This window comes from Pomacea canaliculata, linkage group LG3 (assembly GCF_003073045.1).
Source record: "Pomacea canaliculata isolate SZHN2017 linkage group LG3, ASM307304v1, whole genome shotgun sequence".
Taxonomy (NCBI): Eukaryota; Metazoa; Mollusca; class Gastropoda; order Architaenioglossa; family Ampullariidae; genus Pomacea; species Pomacea canaliculata.
Genome location: NC_037592.1, coordinates 291,770 through 308,600, shown reverse-complemented (window position 1 = coordinate 308,600; position 16,831 = coordinate 291,770). Strand labels below are relative to the sequence as shown.

Here is a 16,831-nt window from a genome sequence, read left to right as displayed (position 1 = left end):
AATTGTTTTCAAAGATGCTAAATACTACAGTAAATAAATACTAAATACTACAGTATAGTAACTTAAATTGCTTCCACTCAGAGATAATCACGCACTACAAGAGAAGGAAGGTGAAGTGGGGGTGGGAGGCACTGGAGTACCCGAAGAAAACCCCCTACGGCCGGTCTTGCCAAAAAAAAAAAAAAAGGAAAAAAAAAAAAAGAAAGACACAGTGTCCCCAGACGAATCCAGAACCTTTCACTGCCAAGACGCTGAGTGGAGACAAGCGAGTGTGTCAGTCATGAGGCTACCAGGCGCCCTGTTGGTCCGGCGCCACACGTTGGCAAGAGGCTAGCTCGCTATGTCGCTGATATCTGCCGGCTGATTTCTGTAGTCTTGCATTCATTGAGCAACAGGAATGTGCATCAGCTCATGAGCTTGTGTATGAAAGAGAGAAATTTGCATCACTAGCTAAGAGAGCTTCATTTTTAAAAGTTGAACTTTAAATGAGATAGAAGGCCTTCCAACCCGGTAATACCTCGTTGCAGGGGAGGTCACTCCTAGGTACTACAGCGTCAGCAGAGTAGCTTCCCTTGTGTCATCGGCGCTGTCTGCATGGTGCGAGAAGCTTTCGTGGGTGCCAGTAATGTTTGGTATTATTGTCTCAGGACGCCTGGTAAGATCACAATAACATTTTATCCTCCATTCAAAAGGTAAAGATGGTCAATATTTGTCACTGCTGTGAAAAAATCCTTTGGATTTGTATTGAAACAAAAAACAAACGCATATAAAGATTCAGATTAATCATGTGTCTGTAAATTCTGGAAAGATTGTAAACAATTTCTGAGTCGCTTGTATGGCACAGTATGGTGATATACAATTTAAAATTTTGTGAACAGAGAAACCCACTGTAAGAGACTCCGACTATGCATTTTACGTGGCAGATTTGTCAACACTTTTGCAAGCCATTCCGTTGGGTGCCACCACATGTATGGTAGTTTGATTTTATGACAACAGATTTCTACAAAGCTGAGAACGAAATATGATACAGATGTATTACTCGAGGGCACGCACGACGCCTTGTTGACACCGTGGTGGGACTATGGAATTTATGTGCATGAACAGAGGTCTCGGGTACGATCGCATTGAAGAGCGTAATGTGACACTGAACAGACTATACCGAAAATAAAGGGGAGATGATAGAGCTGTTAGCTCTGGATGATCTGCCAATGAATAGAGTGAAAGGGATTTGTTACTTTTTTATTTTAAAAAAGCCCGAGGTCTTCCTAAAGTGCAGTCGCCCTTGACTTACCTTGAGATGTGTGTCATGTCCAATCAATGATAGGGATGTGCAGATCGATCTCCTACTTTAAATTGTGAGCGCCACCCTACTTCCAGCAGTTAAGGCTCATGGCATCATTCAACATTCATATCATCAAGAAGTACATCTATTCCCAAACATTAACTCCAAAGGACAACTACAAGAGCTATAAAACCTATTTACAGAATTTTATTTATTCACGATTGTTTTTAAATTCAAATTGGGGAGCTAAGTGTGTGTGTGTTTTTTACAGGTAGATACGCAACCACAGCAGGTGAGTGACAACCAGTTTCTGTTTAACATCCCAGAGGCAGACAATATTAATCATGTTGTTGTCTTCATGACTGGACAAATGCCATTCCCTGATGGACTTGGCGGAGCAGGTAAGCTTGCTTGCACAGTGTCAGTACTTAAGGTACCAGCTATTCATGACCTTTAATGATAAAGATTGTTACTTCTCTGCCATACTTGCTCACAATTTTTTCTCACTCACACCTTCTCCATCACCTTGCTATGTCTATGCAGTCATGGCCTACTCATATTACAATCATCTCATATTCATCTGTACAGTTATGACATACTCATGTGTACAGCCATAGCATGCTCATCTGTACAGTCATGGTAGTAAAATATCTCGGAAGAGAAACTGGTTAAAGCTTGCGCCTGATTATAGAAGAAGTCTGTGATGAGGAGAAGATAGAAATAAGCATGTTCTGTGCAGTCCCTTACTGAGCCATAAATGATAAAATATTCCAGCCAAATCTAGTGAGAGTCAGACAGAGTGTCAATTTCAAGTGTTGCCTGTTTATTTGCCTACCACACACAATTTATTTATAAGATAACAAAAAAAGTACTTACAATGTGTATTTTCATACTTGGCGTTGAGCTGAATGTGCCTATACAAAGTAGGAGCACATGAAGTAACAAATACAGTCCCACTGTGTGCTCACCACAAAAACGTATACTGTAACACTACACTTCACAGCATATGCAGCATCACTGTAAGCACACCATAAACATATACAGTAACACTATACTTAGTACATATGCTGCATCATATAAATATACAGTCACTACCATATGTTGCATGTTACAAATATATATGTGACACAAATGTATATGTGACACAGAACAAATATACAGTAGCCACACACTACAAAAACAGAGTCCTACAAGACTCCCAGATACCCGGGAGGATTTAGAAGATACTACCAGCTACTGTCCTAGAGCTAACATGCAGTGGTACACTTATCACCTGGGTAAAGAAAGAAACATTACATGATGACCACATAAAGACAGCCATGGTGAATAAACTACACTTTGCTGCACCGATGTTACCCTCATTGTAAAACTGTAGGTCATCATGTAATGTTATAACATCATATTTGTTGTACTGGTGTGCTTGTAACTCTTTTACCTTTCTTGTTTTGCAGTTTATTTCTCTTGGCCACAACCCCAAGGCCCAGTATGGCTTTTACTAGGGCATATTTCAAATCAAAAACCCAGTGCTATCTTTAGGATTGCTAACTTGAAATCAGGTGAGTGGTTGTACCTATCTTAGTATTTGGTTTAAAAGAAATCGTGAATTATTCAGAAGCAAAAACAAGAAGTTGGGGAAGGACTGGAGTTTTACACAAGCCAGCAACTAAAGCCATATCACAGTTAGGCAGCCAGCAAAAGGCAAAAACAAGTAATTCAAGGACAGTGAGCATTCTAGTCTTTGTAGTGCCCAGATATTTGTTTTTGTAAAACCTTTTCGAAGTGCCAAATCAAAGGAAGAATTCAAGTGAATTTTGAGCAATGGTGTGTTATGACAACATAACAAGGCACATCTCACTGGCTGTAAGAGAATGATTGGCTGAAAAAAAAGTTCCAGTCTTTCCACATGCACCCTATAGCTCCAAGTTAGCTTCATGTGATTTCTTCTTGTTCCCCAAATTTTAAGTTTTGAAAGGCCGCCACTTGGGCACAGAAAACAATATCCATAGAGCTGCAAGTGAGACTCTAAACACTCTCATAGTTGAGTATTTCCAGTAGTTCTATGTACAAGGGCTCAGACATTAGGAACATTTGTGTGTGTTTGCAAGAGTCATATTTTGAAGGTGAATTGCAATATTTTTGATAAATAATTTTTGTGACACATTACTTTCCAGACATACTTCATATGCATGTTTATAGAGAAGAGCATCAAGGTATAACAATTTGTGAGCAAAATTGTCAAATTTTGTCTGTTGGAATGTCTGTGCCAGCATTTTTTTTTTTTTAGTAAAATGTAAAATTGATTTATGTCTCTTGCAGGAGGGAACAGCAATGACCACCAAATTCATTTTGGTAATCTGGCCATTGAGCAGTCGCACTTAGCACAGATTGGAATATCAGTCGAGCCCTTGCAGCAGCTATCCCAGCAGACACCAGTTACTTCGAGCAGTGACACTTCTGTTGCACCATTTGTAGAATTCTCATCTAAAATGTTAGAGAATTTCTTCAATTATGCTTCTTCCTTTGCAGTGCGGCAAGCAGAAATGGTACCAAATCCTACAGAATTATTTGTTCCCCTTAGCACACTACAGAAGTGGTTTGAAAATTTTCAGAGACGTTTACAACAGAATTTGTATTTCTGGAAATCATGAAGAAAGGGAGATTGGCTATAATCTGCTCTTTCAGTGCATCAAAGCAGGGCTAGACTTTTACAAGGCTTTTCTTTTCCACCCTAATCCTCTTTTGTAAATTGCTTGTGAAAAATTCAATTTTAATTCACTAAGATTACTTTCTTTCTCCTAAGTAATTTTTGTGGAACTGCTTGCAGGCGCTGACATTTTGAGAAACAATAAGCAAAAGCAGCTTATATTAATTAGACCTGTAGTTCTTTTGGTATTTGATCATGTTTGTAAGGACATTTTACAACTGCATCATTAATGCACAGCATTGATGCTGAATGGCTTAAGTCTTTTGGACCGATACTCTTGTGATTTTCAAGTTTGTTTTAAAGATTTTAAGACCAATAAAATAGTCTTATTCACACAAAAGATTAATTTGCTTTGAGATTTAAAAAATTTTTATTACTCGCATAATTTGCTTTAAAATTTTATAAGAGGAGCTAATTGTATGAAACCATGAAAATGCCTTGCTGACTGGAGAACAAGAACCTGCCGCAGATCTCATTCAGAGAACCAATGACTGTATGAAGTCCACTTGCCACACTCAGAACAGCAGTAACCACTACTCAAACATTCCAGCAGTGTAAGCTGGTCTGGCTTAGCCATGAGACCGGGCATGACACTTTGGAGAGCGGTCAATGCCTTGGTGGTCAGAGGAAGAAGTGACTTGACTAGTCATCCTGTGTAGGACCAGCTCCCTATCAACCAAAACAACCATGAGTGGTGGGTCTTGTCAACTGCCACATGTATCCATGTTTTTCCTCACACCCCCAGCGACCCATACCAGTCAAGAGATGTATGACTGGCTGAACTGTGCAACCATACTACTGGAGTTAAATGAATAGACACACTGCTAGCGTACTGGTAGACAGGTAGAGTGTACAGGCTGCTGGAGTTAAATAACCATGATATATTTCAGGCTTTCTAGGCCTTGTTCTAAAAAATACCAGTAACAAATAGGAATTAGCTTTTTATTTTAAGCAGTAGATGTAATTCTTGCATACTTGAAACTTAAATCTTCTTCGATACCAAAACAGTTAAGGTGCAGACACCTGTGTTTGATTCCACCTTAAACTTTTTACCCTAGATTTATGTGTTGCTAAACAATTGTTTTGGCTTTTGACATGTATGTTTTAACCAAGCCTCTGTCTTCTGTTGTATTTTGTCATTGTATGAGAACTGTTTTAGCTTACTAGATACAGGTGTATGCATTTCACAGAGCTGGAGTTGTGCTGTCACTGAAACTAAAGTTGTGGAAGGCAGACTGACCGCATTTTCTGATCCTCATAGAATTCAGTGTCATATAAGAGACGTCATTCGTTCATCTTTTGATAGGTAGCAATAGTCAAACGATTATCCTAGACTTCTGGGACTGGTCGTTGGGTGTGACCACTGGATGAGACGACAAGACTCCGTGGTGCCTGTTGTATGAAAGAAAGTTGTCATTTAGTTGTCTAGTCCACACAGTGCTAGTCCTTTGACACCCACCCGAATTCCCCTTATCGCAGCTTCCCTACTTGTCTTCCTTTTGCAAAATCCCGATACTTTCAGTTGTTGTTATTTGGCTCCCCTTTGCATGTTCTGTATTTGTCTCTTATTTGTCATCATTACTGTTGTTTATCCTTGCAACATTCATATGTTATTTGTTTGTTCTTCTGTCCCGCATATGTTGTTCTTGTTCATAAGTGCTACAAGCATGCTCTTTATGACTATTATTTTGCGCTCTACAAATCTTTTGTCTATTACTAGTAGCACTGTGTTCACTGAGCTCTTGTACAGCGCTTCAGTGACTTGAATGAAGCTCTCTTTGATGTTGAATTTTCACCTCACCTACCACAGTCCCTCCTGCTGGACTCTGTCAAATGCCTGTTGAAAGTTGATAAGATTATGAAAGTGTTTCTGCTGGTGTTGAACATGCTTTTTTATCAGGATGTGACAGTTGAAGATCTGTTCAGATCAGGGTTAGCAGTTGTTCCACGGGGAAGTTGATCCGATTCAGATAATTGCTTTGCTGAGGTCGCTGATCAAGCTATGGTTCTGTAGCAGTTTGCTGCAACACTTTCATGAACGGGTATGATGAGGTATTGCATCCATTCTTTGGGCTAGTCTTTATGTTCCCAGACGAATGGTATTCCTGGGAGAAACTGCATCTTTAAACCAGTATAGTTAATTAGTAAAGTGTAAGAAAAATACACCTTTCTTAAAATTAAAAATTTCTGTCTTTTACACAGAGGCGAGTGCTTCTGATTTCATGCCTCCTCTGTCACCTGTGGGTTGTTTACTTCAGTCATTGGAATAGATGTCTGTTTGTCTGTTTACTTACATATCAGTGGTGTGTTAGAATTTTAGAAATGTTTGGTCAGCCTAGTACTTTTGAGATATGCTACAATATTTAAAATAAATGTTTGCACTTCAATTAGAAGTTGGAAGCTTTTGTCACTGCAGGAAATGTTATAATCAATAAATATCAATGTTAATAGTGATAACTGGTGGAAGAACATGGGTTCTTTTACAGGTTACTCTGCCAGTGTGTGTTTAGTAAGCAGTCTCCAGCGTGTGTGTTTATGTTTTCCATCTTGAGTGCCTTATTGTTAGTTAAGGTTTTATTTGTTTTTGTTTTTGTTTTGCACTGCTATGCTCCTGTTTGGCTACCTTACAGAAAAGTGGAACATGTTGCTGTGAATGTCAGTGTCGTGTATTCTTGCCGTTCACTTTATGTTGTTACAGATGAGGGCCTGAAACTCAAACCCACTCATTGTCATTCATGCTTGAGTGACAACATAATGAGCACACATCACATACGATTAAACTGAGCACATGTCATACACGATTAAATGCAACAGTCAGTGGAGGACTGCAAAAGGCACATTTTATGCTGAATGCTACAACTTCCGTGTTTAATGAGGTATGTAATTAGAGAACACAAAGTGTTGTCTTACTGCCATACACTAGAAGATAAACATAATACTGGAAAGGATTGATATGTAAATGAAGGCATCCTATGGGACATGATGGAAATGAAGGTATAGAGAACTGGCATGGTTTAAATGAAGGCATCATCAGGACTACACAGACGACATCACAGATAACGCCATATCCTAGCTGTCATTAAACTGATGTTCCTCCCAAAGCAGACGACCGCGGCGTCACAATGCTGACGTATTCTGGTAAACAGTAAACTCCTAAACTCATAAGGAAACTGATTTTTCTCAACAGACATATCAGTAGCAGCAGAAACGTCACTTTGGTCCAAAAGACAAAAATAATGGGAATAATTGAGGCAGCTCTACCTGGGAAAAGATAGACGATTCCCAAAATAACCCCCAGACGCTTTCCCTGGAAAGTTGACATACAAAAGAATGCGAAATATCCTCGGGTAGAGACTGCCAAGCCCGAGATTTGCACACCTACACCTACGTTCACAGAGAGGGAGAAATGTAGAAAAGTGAGAAAATGTGCTAAGAGTATAGAAAGCGTCTAAAAGCTATGATAATCAAAATAAATGCAGGTAGCAAACGTAAGAAAGATTATTTAACAATTGATGCCTTAGGACAAAGTCTAGAAATCTGAATGTTCAAGAAATGATTGTAAAAATTCGATGTTTACAAATGTCAGTGTCAGCTTTTTGAATGCCCTGAGCACAGATTGGCCGCTCTGTCGACAGTTACAGTAATCTGCATGCTAAGTGGTCGTGGTTAAAATCACTTTACAAAGATCGTGATAAACCTCACTGACATTGCAAGCGTGGTTGTGGAAGATAACCTCTCAAAGTAACTCATCATTTACTGAATTAACCATTTAAAAACGAATGCAGTCATTCTACTCCAGACATATTCGTGACGTCTACAGTTTGACATATTGTCGTCTGGTCACTCTATTCCAGACATGTTCATGACACACTACACTGTCTATAGTTTAATACCTCTGGTCCCTAACTACCTGAGACATATCATGAAATGCCACAGTTAATCAAGTCACGTAGTTACTACTCCACTAACCTAAGACATGATTTTGGCTTACTCTACAGTTAGACATGATCTTGACTGACTGTACAGTGAGTCGTCGTCTGTTGTGTTTAGAAAGAGATTGGCTCGAGGTGTGAGACGGTATGGCTGACATTTGTGCCGCCTGTGAGCAGTCGAAGCAACCGGATGCATGGCAAACCATCCTACAAAGTTGTTTGATTTCTTTGACATAGACTTGCTGGTCTGGCAGACTGCAGACAACACTACTACTGTATGAAGGGCAGCTGTAGAGTGTAGACAAGACTACCTGTGAGGGAAGTGTCAGAGTTGAGTACACCTGTATGAAGAGGTAGACAGCTAGGCATTAGACTTCAGACCATGTTATGTGTGTGTGTGTGGACAGCTGTAGACTGTAGACAAGATTACTGCTGTATGGTGGACAGCTGCAGACTGTAGACAAGATTACTGCTGTATGAAGGACATTTGTAGACAAGACTACTGTGAGGGAAGTGTCAGAGTTGAGTACACCTGTATGAAGAGGTAGACAGCCTGGGCATCTAGACTTCAGACCATGTTATGAGTGTGTGAAGGACAAGGCAGATCACACCAGGCTTGCAGGTTGGAGCAGGGTTAGGGTACAGTGCTATCAGATGTCTTGTGGGGCTGGCAGTTACCACGTGGGTTGAGCCCAAACCACTCTCTGCATGCCTGGCAGGACCTGCAGGCGATTTCTGGCGTTGGTGTGACCTTACAGCTGTTCCTTCGCTACAGATGCCGAGCTTACTGAACGCAGAGGAAGCATAAAGAAAGGTTAAGATTTCAGCTGCTTCTGTCCCTTTCTCACAAACGCTCATCTATTTTTGGCACCACGCATGTGGTGTAGTTCAGCTTTGGGTGTTGGCATTTACTGGACTCTGTCCCAAGTCCTTTTTTTTTTTTACAAACTCCTTTCACTCACTTGTTATGTTTTACTTTAGGGAAGAGGTTTGTCAAACATTGGCAGTTCTCATTTATTGTCTCGATGACTCTGGGCGTTGATGACAGCCGAAAGGGACCTAATCAGGGTGGGAGCATCTAAAAGTGTGGGACTGAAGCCAAAGCAACCATAAAATTTACAAAGGAAGAAACATCCACTGGAATGTTTGCACGCTGCACCAGTGCGGGAAGGAGAGAGAACTCTTTCATGAGCTACAACGTTACCGTTGGAACATTGGAACATGGTGCACCTGGTGGGGATCACGTGACCAAACTGAAGGGGAACAACGACGTATAAAGGCCACAAGATCTGGTGCAGTGGAGAGAAAACCAACCACAAGCATGGTGTAGGCTTACTTGTGCACAAACAAGTGGTGGCAGCCGTCATCAGCGTTACGCCTTGCACTCACTTCCATCTGTATCTTTGCCAGAACTCACAACATTAATATAATATCAATATTGCACTTACATGCAACTACTTCTTCTGCAAAGGCTTTTCAAATCCAGCATCATCAAGCCTCGACAGGGCCAAATGAGAGACATATCAAGGTGCATATACAGACCATAACCATAATAAGCTTGACTAAACAAACTTCCAAATCCGTTGTTGAGAGAGCTAAACATAGCAAAGATTTTCGGGGGGGGGGGCGTTTTGGAGGTAAACTTACTACCCTAAATAATCAGCAATATAGACACCTTGCTGAAAATTTCGAAGTGGTATTTCAACAGCAGAAGATGTGGCAGGGAGACAGAGGAAGAAGAAGCAACCTTACTTTACTAGTAATAGCCTTGACCTCTGTGACCAAAGGAGGGAGAACTGGACAAGAAAACGAAAGACGACGCCAAGAAGGGGATAACAGCAGCTCCGGAAAGCTCGATGGAGATGCGCATTAATACACAAGAGAGACTGGCACGAGGTGACAACAGAAAGACCGACCAAGACAAGGTCAAAACAAAGCTTGAGAGTGATCGAAGACAGAAATATTCCCCTTCATGCGCAGAGCGCCCCCACCGGTCTGACCACCTTGTCCTGGTCAAGGGGTTTGCGTGTTTCGATGATTCTTAGAATGATGCCGACGAGAGCACTGGCAGGGTCACCCTTGTCAGACAGGTCAAGAGGTAGATCTCAGACCAGTGGTCCACCGGTCCTCCGGGTCACGGAATAGGACAAAGGACCGACAACTCAGTGCGGAAAGTGAGACGAGACAAAATGCAACAAACAGTGACAGTGGAGAGGCGGAGCAGCAACCTGTTGTTCCCATGTCTGGCCTCGGTCTTCAGAGCGACACAACTGACCACTCTCTCGTAACTCAAATTGTGATTCACTGGTCTCGCACTTACTGAAGTCTCCAGGTACGATGGAAGGAAGATCACAGAGGTCTTCATCATGTCGAGCATTGCATTGGAAATATCAGTGTCGCTTGTAGCATGGACAATCAACATGTGGACTGCAAACACCGAGCAAAAACACAGCTGAAGCCATTCCATTCTGTACCAACAAAACTACACCTGGGGGAGGGCACTCACAGCACTACAGATGGCTTCTCTCACTTCTAACACCACACTATACACCACTACACATGGCTTCTCTCACTTCTAACACCACACTATACACCACTACACATGGCTTCTCTCACTACTAACACCACACTATACAGCACTACAGATAGCTTCTCTCACTTCTAACACCACACTATATGGACTACTAGGCTTCTCTCACTACTAACACCACACTATACACCACTACACATGGCTTCTCTCACTACTAACACCACACTACACAACACTACAGATAGCTTCTCTCACTCACAGCACTCCATGACTTCATCTACTCAGCTTTTATCATTCCTATCATCTGTATAATTACTAATGACTTCATCTACTCAGCTTTTATCATTCCTATCATCTGTATAATTACTAATGACTTCATCTACTCAGCTTTTATCATTCCTATCATCTGTATAATTACTAATGACTTCATCTACTCAGCTTTTATCATTCCTATCATCTGTATGATTACTAATGACTTCATCTACTCAGCTTTTATCATTCCTATCATCTGTATAATTACTAATGACTTCATCTACTCAACTTTTATTATTCCTATCATCTGTATTATTACTAATGACTTCATCTACTCAGCTTTTATCATTCCTATCATCTGTATGATTACTAATGACTTCATCTACTCAGCTTTTATCATTCCTATCATCTGTATGATTACTAATGACTTCATCTACTCAGCTTTTATCATTCCTATCATCTGTATGATTACTAATGACTTCATTTTGTGGAGAGAGGCGTGGTATTTCTGTAATGACAACTCACGCTTGTAGACGTTGCACTAACGATTTAAAGACTAACGGTCCTTTTTGGCGTTGGTAGAGCAGGTGTTCGGGAAAGAAGTGTACAGCCCCGTGTGAGCGACAGGTGCACCTGCAAGGTGTGAATCCAGTCAAACACCTGCGTGTCCACGCGGAGTGGATGGAAGTTGGGTGAGAGCGTAGTGAAAGGTACTGTCACGGTGAGACATCAGCAATGTTGTGACGTGTTGTCTCAAGTCATCCTACTGTGTGACGTACACTCAACTTTCACTCAACTGGTTCCCGAGGTTTAGCGAACCTTTTCGGCTCTTGTGTGACGTTAACCTGTATGGCGGTGTATATGTGTGATGACACCTCAACATCTTTAAAAAAGATGGAAAACTCTCAGTACAACAGTTAAACGTGTGCTGTGCTCCAGCGTTGCCTCCCCTTTGAACAATGCTGTGCAGTGTGTCACGACACCACAGGTAGTGGAAACGTCACCTCATGGGTCATTTCATGAGACAAACAAGGAGAAAACATGTGAGATGAGGATGACGACTGGTGACTAGGCGGGTAAAGTATGAGACGGTGATGACAAGTGTGTCAGGAGGATCAACAACTCTCAGAGGATGTTGCTGGGAGGACTGTCACTAGGAGGACAGGAACTCTGTGGCCTTAACCCTAGCATGGCCTTGGTGTGTGTGTCTGTCCACGTGTGGTCTCGATGTTCTAATTTGCTCGTGCGCTGGGCTTCTTGTCTGTAAGCAGCTGGAATGTTCTGGTTATAGCTAAAGAATGTGTGTGTGTACATCACAGAGAGCGGAAGAGAGAACAAACATGTAAGCACCCACCTATCCACCCGCACACACACATCTGGCATCGTACTGTGGCTGTACTGAGACCCTGACAAGGTGGAAGGTCATGTCATGACGACATGTGCTGCAATCAGCACATCCTCCTCGCTGGCAGTGCAGGCGCTATACCCGGCCGGCCAGTGTCAGCAGCCGCTTACCCGGGTCTTGCGGGTCGAGCAGCCAGATACCCGATGACTCAATGCTACTGGCTTGTCCCTGTCATCTGACCGCGGCCATCACACCCGTGTACCTGGAGTTCTTACCTGGTCCGTCTGCCAGCCGCCCATTGCTACTCAAGCACGTGTCCCACCCCCTCCCGGGTGGCTGGTGCTGGCGCGGCGAAGGTTAGCGTGAGGTCTTTATATGGAAAACACACGGGGGACGGTTGTGGGGGGGGGGAGGCGGGGACGGTTGTGGGGGGGGGGGGGGGATACAGGTAAGCGCCGAGCCAGCACCGAGCGCAGGCTGCGTGTGTTTTGAGGCCGGAGATGCGCACGCCCCGCCAATTACATATATGGCGCGTGCAGAGGCAGGCTAGGATTTCTGGCCACGGCTACCCGCTCCCTGCCAGCATTTTTTGCGTGCTTGTCATAGCTGGCACCGCCATTGCCAGCTGCCGCATCGACGTGGTTACACGCAAACAACTCCAGCAAAGCTTGCCATCTTCCAGCGAGTTGTCTCTCTTTGTCTAGGTAGGTGACGGTTTTTGCCTCCCGCTTACCGCCCACTGCAGCCCTTTCCGAGTGCATGAGAGCACGGGTGCAATCGCGGCCACGGGGCCTCGCCACGCGCTCACTTACCTGTCCGCGCGTTTGACGCTCTCTGAGCTGCTCATCGCAGTTCGTCTGCTGCTGTGCAAGCCGGAAATGACGTGTTTCACTTTTGCTCGCCACGCATGCGCACTACTTGTAGCATCTGCTTTGACCTTTTGCCTTGCCTTGCGCCCCCCCACACACAAACCTTTCAGCCACCCCGAGCCGTTACCTTGAATCCCCCGTCCCTCCCTCTCAGCACTAGCGGTGTGACCTTTGCACTGCGCCATGTATTGCGGTGGTGGTGGGGGGGGACGATTCATGTGACGTCACGTGACGTGTGGATGTTGACACGGGGTGACTGGAGGAAGCGTAGTAAACTGCTGATGTAGCAAGTGCTGGCGCGCTCCCTGCAGAGGGCGCTGTGTGTCTGCATACGAGCTACATCTTGTAAGGATGCTGTCCCTGGTGACTCTCCTTCGTGACCTGTGTGGATGCGTGACTTCAGCCTTGACCTTCCTTGATTTACCCTTGGCACGTTTTATGTTTATGTAGGAAATGTTGTCGACTGTGTGCGTGCAGTGGCCGCACGGCGTGTGTGTGTGTGCTCTCCGAGTGTTCGTACACAGCGATACCAAGTGTACAGCACGTGGTGTGACGTATGTGTGAATGTACAGGTGCAGTGTGGTGTGTGGTGTGTGGTGCTGTCAGAAGCTCATAACGAGTGGGTGACGTGCTCAAACGTCACGTGGTGTTCATATGTGACGTCGTGTGGAGCCCTGTGACGGTCTTCAAGCGAGGAAAACGTCACAGGGACATGTGACTGAGAATCAGGGCGTGACAGAGGCGAGAGGCGAACGTGTGGCGCGCAGTGCGTGGATGACTGAAATGATAAAGTGAGCGAAGAAGCAAGAAGAGAGAAAGAGAAACAGCCGCGGTGGAAACCACGTCCTTCAGTGGGCATAGTGAGAGAGAGAGAGAAGAGGTGTGAGGAAGACATTGAGCCACCAGGGAGGGTCAGGGGTCAGCTGCGTGAACAGTCGTGACGTTTCTGTGTACCAGCGACGTCAAAGGGCAGACAATCAAACAGGAAGCTGCTCTAAGGTCTCTACAACTACTTCCGCCAGCTGCTGCTAGCCTCATGATCACACCGCATTGTCTGTTCGCGTGTCGTTTGTAGGCTGGTGGCGTGGATGAGGTGTAGAGTGGAGAGGGTGTGGGTGGCACTGACCCCACTTTTGACCTTAGCTCTCAACTCATGCTCACTGGCGGGCTTTCGGCGAACGATTTGTATGAATTATTAAGTTGTGTACGTATTGTCAACATCCACTACCTTCAGCAATTATTTGTTGGCTGCTTAAGCTTCACAAAACGGCTTTCTTCCACTAGTGTACCCGTAATTCTACAACAACAACATCTGATGAGCACAGTCACCACCTCGTCATCTGTGTCATCATCTCATCACCAGAACAATGTCATCGTCAAGGTGCGTAGTGCGGTTACCATGACAACAGCACCATCAACGAGGATCATCATGAGAATGAGTCAGTTGAGCCAAACAATTATCTGTGATTGAGAAACATCTGGACAAACAATTAATTACGATAAACAGCTTAGTTAATTATAATCAAGACAGGGTCACGTGATCACGAGTCTCAGTCACATGACGGGGCATCTTATACTCAGCATCCTTGAACTTAAATACTAACTACATCGAATGGTTCGCGTTTTGTACACATTGATAAACATGTTGATATAATGATAGGTATGTTTACTCTGTATGTTTACTCAGCATCTACACCCCGACTGTTTACCAAATATCTGACTGCTAAGCACGCGTGTAGCACGTGCAAGCACCGCGAGATGCCAGTCTAGCTGAAGCGTGGGAGCGCGGTGTGACGTCACTCTAGTGTTATGAGGCGCGGTGTGACATCACTCTAGTGTTATTAGGCACGGTGTGACATCACTCATTACACCACTCATCACTCATTACTCATTACACCCTCGGTGGCTAGTGTCGACTACAGCCTATAGGCGGTCAGTCAGATGTCATCAGTCAGCTGTGTCGTCTGTGACAGACAGCTTCGTGACAAACTGCAATGGTTAGCAGTATGGACGTCATTCAACTACTCATTCGTTTATTCCTTCATCTTTGACTGGTTGTTGGGGGGAGCAGCAACTGCAGAGGGTGACAGGGGGCACCACTTACACGTGTGTCCAGGTGTCGGCAGGTCCTGTGTGAAGTGTGACGTCCAGTTTGTTAGCAAGAAGACTCCGTCTCTTGCACCGTCTATCGGGTGACGTACGGTGGCTTGTACAGAGACTTGTACAGTGTACAATGTACAATGTACAGTCTGCTGACAGTGCAGTCCAGATGCTCGCCCTCGCCGTGGCTGCTGTGGCTGTTGCAATCTTGGTTCGGATTTGTGCCCTGCCGTGTGGTGCCAGTCCGCCATCTTTGGAAAGGATGTCGTACAAGTCCTTGAAGTTGTTTTTGTTTTCTTCCAGCTTGTTGTCCGTTCGTGCAGAGAATGCTTTTGCTGTCGCTGTTGGTGCTGGTGTTGGTGTTAGCCCTGACCCTGACTTTGCTTGTGTCAGCGCATGTCTTCCCAATCCTTGGCACTGTGTGTCAGGCTGTGGTAACGTCTGGCAGCTGGTGTTGGCAGCCGGCCATCAGGTCTGTCGTCTGCAAAGCGCAGGTTGTATGCGGGCCTCCCAGCCTCCCGCAAGGTACAGGTAGATGTGGTCAGGAAGGAGGTCTCAGGTACAGGTGAAAGGTGTGTGAAGGAAGTGGCCCAGCTGCTTGTCCCCAGCACTGTGGTCACTGGGCTCACACACACCTCGCTGACTATGACATCCGTTGTCGCCTGCACTCTACAGTGTCTTGAGGCGAGGAAGATAACTAAATAAATAAATGTCTGTGTGTATGTGTCTGTGTGTGTGTCTGTGTGTATGTGTGTATGTGTGTCTGTGTGTGTCTGTGTGTATGTGTGTGTGTCTGTGTCTGTGTGTCTGTGTGTATGTGTGTATGTGTGTCTGTGTGTATGTGTGTCTGTGTGTCTATGTGTCTGTGTCTCTGTGTATGTGTGTATGTGTGTATGTGTGTATGTGTGTATGTGTGTCTGTGTATGTGTGTCTGTGTGTCTCTGTGTATGTGTGTGTGTCTGTGTGTATGTGTGTGTGTCTGTGTCTATGTGTGTATGTCTATGTGTGTATGTGTGTATGTGTGTCTGTGTGTCTGTGTCTATGTGTGTATGTCTATGTGTCTGTGTGTATGTGTGTATGTGTGTCTGTGTGTCTGTGTGTCTATGTGTCTGTGTCTCTGTGTATGTGTGTATGTGTGTCTGTGTATGTGTGTCTGTGTGTCTCTGTGTATGTGTATATGTGTGTCTGTGTGTCTCTGTGTATGTGTGTATGTGTCTGTGTATGTGTGTCTGTGTGTCTCTGTGTATGTGTGTATGTGTGTGTGCCTGTGTATATGTATGTCTGTGTGTCTGTGCGTATGTGTGTATGTGTGTATGTGTGTCTGTGTGTCTCTGTGTATGTGTGTATGTGTGTATGTGTGTATGTGTGTATGTGTGTCTCTGTGTATGTGTGTATGTGTGTATGTGTGTATGTGTCTGTGCGTATGTGTGTATGTGTGTATGTGTGTGTGTCTGTGCGTATGTGTGTATGTATGTATGTGTGTATGTGTATATGTGTGTATGTGTATATGTGTGTAGGTGTGTCTGTGTGTCTGTGTGTGTCTGTGTATATGTGTGTATGTGTGTGTCTGTGTGTATATGTGTGTGTGTGTCTGTGTGTATGTGTGTGTGCCTGTGTATATGTATGTCTGTGTGTATGTGTGTATGTGTGTCTGTGTGTGTGTATGTGTATGTGTATGTGTCTGTGTCTGTGTGTCTGTCTGTGTGCCTGTGTGTCTGTCTGTGTGTCTGTCTGTATGTATATGTGTATGTGTATGTATGTCTGTATGTGTGTATGTGTGCCTGTGTGTCTGTGTGCCTGTGTGTATGTGTGTCTGT

At 44.0% G+C, this 16,831-nt stretch overlaps 1 protein-coding gene across 1 annotated transcript; it reads left to right on the top strand.

Moving 5' to 3' along the window:
* Positions 1–533: 533 nt before the first annotated feature.
* On the top strand, positions 534–6,634 carry LOC112559003 (protein Hikeshi-like). The gene is made up of 4 exons (XM_025229818.1): positions 534–655; positions 1,554–1,683; positions 2,734–2,838; positions 3,599–6,634. The coding sequence occupies exons 1-4, from the start codon at positions 626–628 to the stop codon at positions 3,928–3,930; spliced, it is 597 nt and encodes a 198-aa protein (XP_025085603.1). The 5' UTR covers positions 534–625; the 3' UTR covers positions 3,931–6,634.
* Positions 6,635–16,831: the final 10,197 nt, after the last annotated feature.